The following is a 12,051-nucleotide window of genomic DNA, read 5'->3' on the forward strand; positions in this document are numbered from 1 at the left end:
GCACAGTTTTTGCACTGATATTAATGCCAGTGGAAGTTTGGAAATCTTCAGCTATGGAATCAGCAGAGCACTGGCGACTCAGCACTCGGTGACCCCGCTCTGTGACTTTACGTGGTCTCCTGCTTCATGGCTGAGTTGCTGATGTTCCTACACGTTTCCACTTTCCAATGATACCACTTACAGTTGACAGTGGAATTTCTAGCAAGGATGAAATTTCACGAACTGACTTATTGCAAAGGTGTGATCCTATCACAGTACCACGCTTGAATTCACTGAGCTCTTCAGAACGACTGTTTGTAAATGCAGACTGCATGGCTAGGTGCTTGATTTTATACACCTGTGGCAATGGGTCTGAATGAAACACCTGAATTCAATAATTAAGAGGTGTTTCCCAATACTTTTGTCCATATAGTGTATGTATTTTAGGGTACAAAAATATCTGTATAAAATTATAAAAATGATATCTCCCATTTTTAAAGCATTATTTAAGGTAGACATGATGCTTTAAAATACTTATTTTTCTGTTACTCATATACTAATTCCATTAAACATAAATTTATACAAATGATTTAATATGCATGTGGTTCATTATACTTATTTTTCTTTTACTCATATACTTGCACTTCAGTGCTTTTGTTTGGTTTTTTGGTTGGATACGAACACTTGGTATCTGGTACTGCACATACCAAAGAAGAAGAAACATGAGTGAAGTATGTAAGTCTGTCACTGTTTTCTTACACAAAGTGACTTATTCTTGTTGATGTACAAATTTCACTGATGAAAGAATGAATTAACATGAAAGTAAAGTTGGCTGGGGTGAATATTTATATTTTTGGTTCTGCAACATGCTGTCCTGGATCATTGCTGCCATCATCTGATCTGTTGATCCACACACACACACACACACACACACACACACACACACACACCTTTTAAATAATGTTGTTTTTTAAAATTTTCTCTTTATAATTTACATTTTTCTAAACATTTTGTATGCCTTTACACATGACCTGATGCTTTGTAAGTCATCTCACCACATTCAAAAATGTCACCTGAAATGATTTTGTTTGTGGCTTAAACAGTGTTTTATGTATGCACGAGGTGCAAGACAAAGAGGAGGCTTACGTTAGAGAACTCATTCTGTACTTCAGCACAGTTTAGATAAAATATGAATAAAGATGTACAACCCTGAATGAAATGTAGGGTTTTTTTGCCGTATAAACAAATAATACTTTCCTTAAAACATATGTACTTTATGTCTTTCCATTCTGTTTGTTGTTAATTTTAGACAGGTTAAGCAGTGATGTTGATGGTAGTCAAAAAACAGCAGATTTCCACAGGTAGTCTACATTTAACCAGGTTATTGGTAAATATGTTTGTATGGAATTACAGTGTTCAGTTCGGTGTTCTATTAATGAACAGTGTCATAAACAGACCATACCATACCAACTGTACACCTGAACCAACATGATAGATAAGGCCGGTTCTTCAAATCTGGCCCTTGAGGTCCACTGTCCTGCAGAGTTTAGCTCCAACCCTAATCAAACATACCTGAACAAGCTAACCAAGGTCTTCAGGATTACTAGAATTACAGGCAGGAAGGTTTTGAGGCTGGAGCTAAACTCTGCAGATTTGAAGAATCCTGTGATAGATGATGCTACACTGTTGACAATATAGACCTCACTGACAAGCATATGCTATTGTATGTCAATCAAAAACACAATTACTGTAAAATATTGTTCATTTTTATTGGTTGTTATTCTTATATTACATCTACTGATTTCTCAAAATGCATGAATAAAGTAGGCTTTTCCACACAGTATTACTCACCCTTGTTCTGTAACCTGTGGAATCTCAAACTCTTCCTTTTACCAGAATGCTACTATAGAGGACCTATTTCTTTGAAAATTTCAGATTCATATCTGGTCCTCCACCAGAGATAGTCAACCTGAGAGTGAGGGGAATTTTCAAAAATTCTTGCCCTGTGTTTTGCCCCCATTACAAACAAAAAATCTCAAACTTGAAATGTTCTGCATGCACACTATACTTAACTAGGTACCCCTTAAAAATTAATACTGAGACTCAAACACTGCCCATTATAAATTGACCCAAAAAGACAATAGTGTGTATAATAGTAATATTTGTTCCATGGAGCTAGGAACATCCTGAGTCAAGATATTGAGGTTTCCGTAAACAACTATATAACCAAAATTTGCTGTGTGCCATGACACAAAGATTAATAAATAAATAAATAAATAAATAAAAACTGGTGGTTCTGCAAAATTGGTGGTGTGTTCTGAGATGCGTTTCTGTTCAAAGAATGGGTATTTGAGAAATTCTGCTTTCAGCTATAGATCGTAACTTGTAATTTCCAACCTCTGACCAGGAAAGGCCATAGAAAACGCCCCTCAACTTGAAATTCCTACTTCTGAACTCGGGGTAGTCTTCTCAAATAATAAAGTGTTATGCTAAAAGCAGAAACTCGATCCTGCAGTATTATTCAGTATAAGTAGAGGATCTCAGTGCAGTAAAGTTCAGGAGTAAATGAAGAGTCAAACAGAAGTGTTATCACTCTTACTGCATGTCTATACACAGATGTACAGGACTAACATAACACTGAAAATGTCCAAAACACAGCACAGGAAATTAACATTAAAGCAGTGACAGTGATTCAGACAATTAAAAGCAACTAATATGTATTCCATTTTGTTACTGTAAGAGGCCACGCTATACTGCCAACAGTAGAGGGTAGCAGCGGCGCACAGTGAGAGCAGCCATTCAGGAGAACTCAGTTACCCAGAATTCTCCAGGCTGATTAACCTGGTTTGCCTGCACCTGCCAGTCAGGATACTTAAGGCCAGCCTTTGACACAGCCCTTTGTCTGAAGTAAGGTTAAAGGGGTAAAAGGAAAAATAAATAAAAAAACAAAATCGGAATTTAAAAGAATTAGAAAAAGAACTGAAAAGAAAAGCATAAAAAAGCAGAGGAAAGAAGGAACTAGAGAGATTGCACCAATCACACCCAAAACCCTGCCCTTACCCTTTATTTCACCAATAATTTATTTATAAGCAAGCAGGGGTTTTCACTCTGCAACTGGGTCCACACTGAAATGTCCTGTAACAGTTACCATATCATTTGTGTATAAGATTTTAAAACTTGGGTCCCTTGTAAAGAACAACTGGCTCTTAGATGTCATAGGTTTCTGTTATGAAGGTAACTGAAGTGATATTCAGTGAGAAAACTTGCTCATGCACACTAAATCAGCAGCAAAAAAAGAAAACATTTACCATACGGGTATGTGATGGATTAGACGGTCACCACTGGTCGTGGCAGCACTGGCGTTACATTATATATTTATCGCTCCACAACCACTTTTTATTTTCCCCACCGCTATCCGGTATTCCTTTAGCTTACGGTTAATTGTAACTCAGTATACATTGCCTCCTCAGTATCCATGCAAAATTGCGTGTATATTATGGATACCTACAGTACTCTGCAAAAGTCTTAGGCACCTTTTTTTTTAGCACAAACTTTGTTATAGATTTTTATTTTATGACTTCTACATTACTGATTCAGTACAAACACTTTTTAGATTTCCAAACACTAGTTTTCCATCACAAAATTAAATGTTACAGAAAAATGTTAAAGAAAGCAGCATATTACATAAGAGACCACTTTTCAGACAAAAAAAACATGATGAAGGCTGCTGGGTTTTGCTGCAAAAATAAGAAGCAAGTGTGATAGTCAAAGTCTCCAGGAGAACTGTGGCTGGTTCTGCAAAATGCTTGGTAAAAATTACAGCTAATTTCCTTATAAAACTGCACAAATTGTACATGAGACTACTTTTTTTTTTAAAGCAAAGGATCATTGTACCAGATATTGACTTTGTTTTATTTATTACTGCTCTTTATAGTATTTTTTTTAAATGTGGAAACATTTAGTTTCATTATTTTTGAAGGCATCTTTTCTCTACAGCATTTCTTTGCATGTGCCTAAGGCTTTTGCACAGTACTGTATATATAGCTTTTTATGTTTATTTATTTTCTTTGTTGTTGTGCATTTGTATATTGTCTTATTCACCCTTGGACATTTTTGACCTTTTTGGCACTGTATATAACAGTAAATAACTGTAAATAACAGAAAAGCAGAAGGAGTTTACATTCCCGGGTGAAGTCAGTGGCTGAAGAGGATACCTGGTACACGGTGGAGACTACAGAGGATGAGGAGGTGGCTGAGGATTGTCAAGCTTGCCAACCATGTCCAGTTCACTGCAGACCAGGTCAGTCAATTGAGGTGCGACACCTGATGGGGGAATGGTTGCCATTATGTGTGAGCTCCTCGACGCACAGCAGCTGTGGGGGGAGAAATATCTGGTAGAGCTTCCCGGTCTACGTGATTCCATCCTGCAGTCTGTCCAGCCTACAGAGACCCCCTGTGGAAGGAACGACCAACACCCGCCGCACCAAGAGCACGCGGACATGACTTACCAGCACGCGACACCTACGCACCGATGGCTTCTGCTCTAAGTCAGACATTGCAGAGGTCCTAACCAAGGATGCCCACTTTCCAGCAGAAAATAAAAATCTCATTGAAAATTCTCTTCGCCATTCGAGCGTCTGGCCAGGACTTGGAGGTGGCCTGAGGAGAGGTGGATCTATCGACATGTTCCCTTGCTGACAGGACAGGCACTGGGGCTTACCCAGCAATAGATGAAGAGCAAGCAGAGGTGTACTCTGTTCTGAAAGAGGTGCTCCTAGAAAAATTTAACATCTCACCAGAAACCTACCATCAGCACTTGCGGCCGACCTCTGTTCCTGCTGGGGAATCACAGACGGAGACCTACCACCGCCTATGGAACCTCTATAGATGATGGGTGAGACCTGAGCTGCACTCAAAGGAGAATATCGGCCATCATCCTTGAGCAGTTACTTCATGTGCTCCCATACAATAGCCGTATGTGGCGGCGGCGAAGCTGGCTTAGCAGTACATGAACGCTCATTCCAGAGGTCCACGGTCTCCACCGCACAGAGGTAATGTACGAGCTGTGTCAGATAGCTCTTGGATTGGGGCTGAAAGAGGTCAAACTCTTTCCCTGCACTTTCCCTGATGTCCCCTGGAAGTGCTTCTACGGCCGGCTCACCACGCTCCACCACGAGACGTCATGAACCTAACTGCACTGCACAAGCTGAGCTCACCTTCACCCTCTTATGCTCCCCCCCCCCCCCGCACACTTTCTTCAATAAATACCACCTTTTTCACTGCACTTAAGTCCCTGAGTGTTTGTGTTCAGCCCTCCTGTGGTCTCGCGTTGCTACACCAAGAACAGTCGTACTTGCTATATGTTTCAGTAGGGAAGTCAAGAGATTTCCTAGTGCAGTATGAACTATTATAAACCACCAAGGATCATTTCTTGACTGTTTCTGCCACTGCCACTATAAATATGTCATGTCCTGCTGTTACTCGGGCACAAACCAAGGCAGGCATGCAGACACTGCCAGACTTGGATAGTAGTCTGTTGCAGGGAGGCAACGAGGGTCCTAGAAGTGGTTGGCAAAATACCTGGGTACCCCAGTTTCTGAGACTTCTGTGGAAGGCCTTGAGGCTAGTAGCTGGAGAATCCCAGAGAACACTGCCAAACTACAGAGGGAGGACAGGTCATTGAAGGCATTATTTCAAAAAGCAGAGAGTGAAAGATGTGGTGTAGAATGATGTGTTGTATTTGCAAAAAAAAATGAGGTCACCCATTTAATTGTTCCCATTTGTTGACATCTTATTGTCTTGCATTTAGCATAAATTGTTCCCTGGGCCAGTCACCTGGCCCAGCAGAAAACATACGCTTGCATTAGTTCACTATGGCCCACTACATATACTGATGTACAGACATACTGCACCACATGCAGTATTTGTCAAAAGATAAGTGCTGTGGGTTAGCAGGGCAGAGCACCACTATATCCTCTGCGTGTCAGAGATGTAGTGGTGCTTCTTTCAGGCTCACTGCCATGGACATCCTGGGGCCACTTGAAAGATGTAGTGTGGGCTATCAGTACATCCTTGTGGTCAGCGATTATTATACCCCAAAGCCTTCCCACTGTGAGCCATCACCATACTCAAGATCAGCCAAGCCCTCATCCACCTGTTCTCCAGGGTAGTCATCCCAGAGGAAATTTTAATGGGCCAGGGAACAAACTTCACCTTGGGGTTTATGGGGCAGCTACAGCGGCAGTTGGGCAACACTACCATCAGGACAAGTCCGTACCATCCACAGACTGATGGCCTGGTGGAAAGATTTAACCAGATGCTGAAGAACATGCTGTGGAAGTTTGTGGCAGACATGGATGTGACTGGGACAAATGGCTACCTATTGTGTTGTTTGCTATAGGGAAGTACTTCAAGCCTCAACTGGGTTCTCACCATTTAAACTGCTGTATGGCTGGCCAGTGCTGACGAGAGAAAAGACAAACAGACACCCTGACAAGAGAACAGACTTACCACATGAACCTGCTTAAAGAGTGGAAGAAGCCACCTGGTGAGATGACTGAAACATCACTCCTGATACGGAAGGTGGAGGAAGGGGAGGATGAGGGACCAGTACCAAAGGCGAGAGTGCAGAGGCAGCCATCAGCGGTGAATCTAGACTACCTGAGGGACCTCAAGAAGACAGACCTGCTGCAACACTTCCTGGACCAGTTTCTTCCTACCAATTTTTTCCTTCAGAGGCCTAGGTGGACTGAGCTGAGCCAAAACACCATCCACCTGACCAACCCAACACCATCAAGACAGCGACCTTACCGGGTACCTGAGAGGCTAGAGGCTACTTTATGGGAAGAGATCAGGGTGATGATAGAGCTGGGAGTGAGTGAGTAGAGTAGTCCCTTAGTCATTGTCCCAAAGAAGGAAGGAATGTTACATGTCTGCATTAACTTCCACAAGCTGCATGCACAGTTAAGGTTTGATGTCTATCCAATGCAGCGGGTAGATGCCCTGCTGGAGAGGATTAGGCAGGCCAGATTCATCACCATCCTGGACCTGTGTATGGGGTACTGGCAGGTGCCACTCGATCAAGTTTCCAGGCCATACACTATGTTTCGTACCCCACTGAGGTTGTACTTGTTCACTGGCCTTCCCTTTGGAGTGCCCTTTTCCAAAGGTCTGAGTCCTCCAAGGCTGTGATGGTTGGTCTGCCACCAACCTCAATGAAGTGGTGATCCAAAGTAACTCCTGGTCAGGGCATCTGGAACAGCTTCCCCAGACCCTAGATAGGATTCAAGAGGCTGGGTTGACACTGAACGTGGCAAAGTGTGAGTGTCCTCGGCAGGAAACCAGCTACCTTGGGTACCACCTGGGTAACTGCAAGCTGTGACCACAAGTGGACAAGGTGGAGGCAATTTGACAGAGCCCGAGACCCCAGGATGAAAAAGGAGGTGAAGTCATTCTTGGGTCTTGTGGGCTGGTATAGGAGGTTCCAAACTTTGACTCCATTGCAGTACCCTTGACAAACTTACTCAATAAAGCAATGACAAATTTGAATGTGTGGACCAAGGACTGTGAAACAGCATTTGACACCCTGAAGGAGAAGATGTGTTCCAGCCCGTTCCTACAGAGTCCAGACAAACAGAGCGCTTGCGTTGCATATTGCCTATGACATGTCAGATTCATGCCACATTGGCACAATGCAACCCGAAACCAGTGAAACCATTTACATAGGTTTGAGGGGTGAGCAGTGATCATATATACCGAGGAAAAATTCAATTTGTCAGGCATACTGCTGATTATGTTTATTATAAATCTACTATTATCATGTATATATAAAGGATATATTTAGTTTAATGATTATATATGAGAAAAAATATGTACTCATACCTGTTTGTACTTACCTGTTTATGGTTGGCTCTAGGAGGGGGGAGGAGCCTTGGACACAAAATCACTAATAACTGTGAATATGCAAATGTGCAACAAGAACCGGGGGTTGTGTTACCCAAGAATGGGACCCAGTGTAAATAAATGTAGATAAAATGAGCATTAGCATTTAATATAAAGAATACATTAATTTTCATCTCTCACGTCACACAAGGACAAATTTTAATTTAATTAAATCACTTGTTAAACTCTGTTAAATATCATCTCCATAACACACTTCATTTTTAACTCTATAATGGGAAAAGCTTCTGGTTACCAAGCTAGATGCCATTTTAAAAGATTAAAACTTGAATGAGAGAATTCAAAATACGGGTGTGTACAGACTGTTCTCAATGTACATGAGCAGACTGAACTGTGATAAGATATATTTTAATCAGTTCTGTTTAAATCTATTACAGTGTGGATAAGGTCAGGATTAAAATTATACTGCAGTTACCACTAGAGGGAGGCATTTTAGTTTCACTTTTCAATCACTGGCCACCACATGTTGAGTTAATGCAGCCTTCCTGTCAGCTCCAACCAGTCTGGCCATTCTCCTCTGACCTCTCTCATCAACAAGCTGTTTCTTTCTGTCTTTTTGTTTGTGTAATCTATATAGACTGTTGTGTGTGAAAATCTCAGGAGATTTCTGAAATACAAGTTACCTCATAAGTTTATGAATTGTGCTGCTGCCACATGATTGGCTGATTGGATAATTGCATGAATGAGTATGTGCATAGATGTTCCTAATAAAGTGGACACTGAGAATATAATGTACATACAGATAGTTTGCCTATTTGCAGCCCTGTTACTCAGTGTGTTATTCTTTAATACAAATGATTTTAATCCTAGTAAAGTGAAACATTATAGGTTTTACAGTGTGAGTCATAAAACAATCTTAATTTGAAAAAAGAGAACAGGAGCAACCACATCTGTGTCAACTAAAATGTAGAAGTGACATATATGTACATTCTCTCTCTCTCTCTCTCTCTCTTTCTCTATCTCTATAAGAACACAGGAAGTTGCCATGTCTGTGTCCACTAAAATAGAAGCGTGCCACCCCATACCACAAACCTCCCCATGAGAGAACACAGGAAGTGGTAAAGCTTTAACACACACCTCTGCTCTGTCAGTCAGTTAATCAGTCATTAGAGAGACAGGATGGAGCTCAGTCCACTCCCTGTGATGCTCTGTGAGTAAATGTTCTTTTTGTGTCTTCATTAGAGTCAGTGGTGGGGTAAAAAGTTGTTCATCTGCAGTCTGAATGTCCTGAGTGATGAGCTTATTGTGTGATTAGGACATTGTGTGTACTTCAGCATGACTGCTCAGGTGGATCAGTGTATCCATATCTGTTATGAGAAGGGTTTAGTGTGATGTGTAACTACTCTCAGTAACTATGATAGTTCAACAGGGAAGAGTACAGTAAAGCAAGTTTGATGAGCTTCTGGTGGTCTTTCCTGTGAATAGTATTAAAAAAAAAAACAAGTTAGTATTAACTAGACTTACTGAGAAAATGCCTTGTAATTTTAAATAATCCCTAATCATTATTTACCTTTTTTCCTCAAAAATAAGAGCAATAACTGTGCAGAAACAAACACTCCTCATTAGTCCTGTACACACACAGAGCAGTGACAGTGTTAGAGCCGTGAGAACAGAGACCAGGTCGTGAATGTGGTTTATTTTCTATTTTAATGTTGTGGTGCAACTTCAGCAGTCAAGAAGGGGAGGAGGTGTGAAGGTGGACATGTGAAAGCAGTAACTAACACTTAACTTTTTAACTGTTGATATGGTGGGCAAATTTAACTCCACTGACACTCATAGAGCTCTTTTAAAGCCAAAAGTTGGCCAAGCTGAAAATCACCATTTGAAGCCAGAGTCTCCACAGCAGGGCCAGTTGGAGACAAAATGACTATTCAGAGTGATAAGATTTCTGAACATACCCTCACTGACCACTTTATCAGGAACAATATACTATTAATGGAACACTACATTGTTACTGCTACTAGGTATTTTATACTATTATTATTATATTACTACCCCCAAAGGTGTTGGAAACAATCCTTTCAGATTCTGGTCCACGCTCACATGATTGCATCATTTAATTGCTGCAGATTTTTTTTAATGAAAATTCATGCTGTGAATTTCCAATTCTACCACATCCCAAAGGTGCTCTGTGGGATTCACATCTGGTAACTGGGAAGGCCACCGAAGTACACTGAGTCTTAAAACAGTCTTAATGTGATAAATAGTGAAATAAACATGATAATGTGAAAATGTATATCAGCTACAATACAGAAGCGGCATACGTACATTCTCTCTCTCTCTCTCTCTTTCTCTCTCTCTCTCTCTCTCTGTGAGAGAACACAGGAAGTGGTAAGGCTTTAACACACACCTCTGCACTGTCAGTCAGTGAGTCATTAGAGAGACAGGATGGAGCTGAGTCCACTCCCTGTGATGCTCTGTGAGTAAATGTTCTCTTTGTGTCTTCATTAGAGTGAGTGGTGGGGTATAAAGTTGTTCATCTGCAGTCTGAATGTCCTGAGTGATGAGCTTATTGTGTGATTAAGACATTGTGTGTACTTCAGCATGACTGCTCAGGTGGATCAGTGTATCCATATCTGTTATGAGAAGGGTTTAGTGTGATGTGTAACTACTCTCAGTAACTATGATAGTTCAACAGGGAAGAGTACAAGTAGAGCAAGTTTAAAACACAGGGTTTAAATAATCTAATGAGTGTAAACGAGTCTTTATTGTTGGAATCTGTACCTGATCTTCTGTGTCCTGCTGTCATCTGCTGCTCATTCACAACCTCTCATGATCATCTGATCTGCTAAAAGAAAATGACTGGATGGTGTTTGTACTTTCACCAGTGGAAGTCATGGTTGTGATTAACTGAAATGTCTTTAGCTGCTGTGGTGAGCTACTGGTGGTGTTTCCTGTGAACAGAAAGGTTTTTACAAAACCATGTTAGCATTAACTAGGCTTACTGAGAAAATGCCTTATAACCTACATTTCCCTTTTTGTTACTATGATTTATGCACAGTATTTTTAATTTATATTTATATTTTAACTTATATTTTTTCAATTAAATAATCACTAAACATTTTTTTACCTATCTGTGTTAAAAAATAAGAGCAATAACTGTGCAGAAACAAACACTGCTCATTAGTCCGGTACACACACAGAGCAGTGACAGTGTTAGAGGCCTGAGAACAGAGACCAGGTTGCGGATGTGGTTTATTTTCTATTTTAATGTAGTGATGCAAATTCAGCAGTGAAGACTGAGAGAAGGTGTGTTGGTGAACATGTGAAAGCAAAAATAACACTTAACTTCTTAACTGTTGATATGGTGGGCAAATTTAACTCCACTGACACTCACTGAGCTCTTTTAAAGCCAAAAGATGACCAAGCTGAAAATCACCATTTGAAGCCAGAGTCTCCACAGCAGGGCCAGTTGGAGACAAAATGACTATTCAGAGTGATAAGATTTCTGAATATTCCCTCACTGGCCACTTTATTAGGAACACTATACTATTACTGGAACACTATACAATTACTATTACTGGGTATATTAATACTACACAATTACTCTTCTACCCCCCTACCAAAGGTGTTGGAAACAAAAATCCTTTTCATAATGCTATTAATTGAACAATCACTGCTTTAACTTCATCAAAACAGATGTGTAGTTACTGTTCTCAATGTACACTAGCAGACTGAAAGTTGATGAGAGCTATTTAAACAGTTCTGCTTAAATCTATTACAATGTGGATAAGGTCAGGAGTAAAAATGTACTGTAGTTACCAGTAGAGGGAATCAAAATCATTTTAGTTTCACTTTTAAACTGCAGGCTTCCATCAGTCTGGTCACACTTCTCTACCCCCTCTTTCCACACTGCAGAAAATGTCATGCATGAAAATCGCACTAAAAGAGCCATTATATCTGTCTATCCTCTCTCTCTCTCTCTCTCTCTCTCTCTCTCTATAAGAACTTTACAATGTGACAGTGTGTTGGTTTTATGTCTCAGAGTTAAGCTCATCACCCTTCAATAATAGCATCTGCTGCATATTTGGTTACATTTTGCAGTAAAGTGAAATAAATTGAAACAAACACCTTAATGAGCAGAATAGTGACTTATTGTACAAGTTATTGTAG

At 40.5% G+C, this 12,051-nt stretch overlaps 1 protein-coding gene across 1 annotated transcript in view; it reads left to right on the forward strand.

Annotated features, from left to right (window-relative positions):
• Positions 1-6,149, forward strand: part of LOC128318142 (carcinoembryonic antigen-related cell adhesion molecule 5-like) — a 33,426-nt gene extending 27,277 nt beyond the window's left edge. The window contains exons 13-14 of the mRNA XM_053233511.1: positions 4,779-4,873; positions 5,990-6,149. Of these exons, the coding sequence (XP_053089486.1) occupies positions 4,779-4,873; positions 5,990-6,149 (255 nt within the window). The remainder of the gene's footprint in view (positions 1-4,778; positions 4,874-5,989) is intronic.
• The last annotated feature ends 5,902 nt before the right edge of the window (positions 6,150-12,051 follow it).

This window comes from Pangasianodon hypophthalmus, chromosome 4, assembly GCF_027358585.1.
Source record: "Pangasianodon hypophthalmus isolate fPanHyp1 chromosome 4, fPanHyp1.pri, whole genome shotgun sequence".
NCBI classification, from domain to species: domain Eukaryota; kingdom Metazoa; phylum Chordata; class Actinopteri; order Siluriformes; family Pangasiidae; genus Pangasianodon; species Pangasianodon hypophthalmus.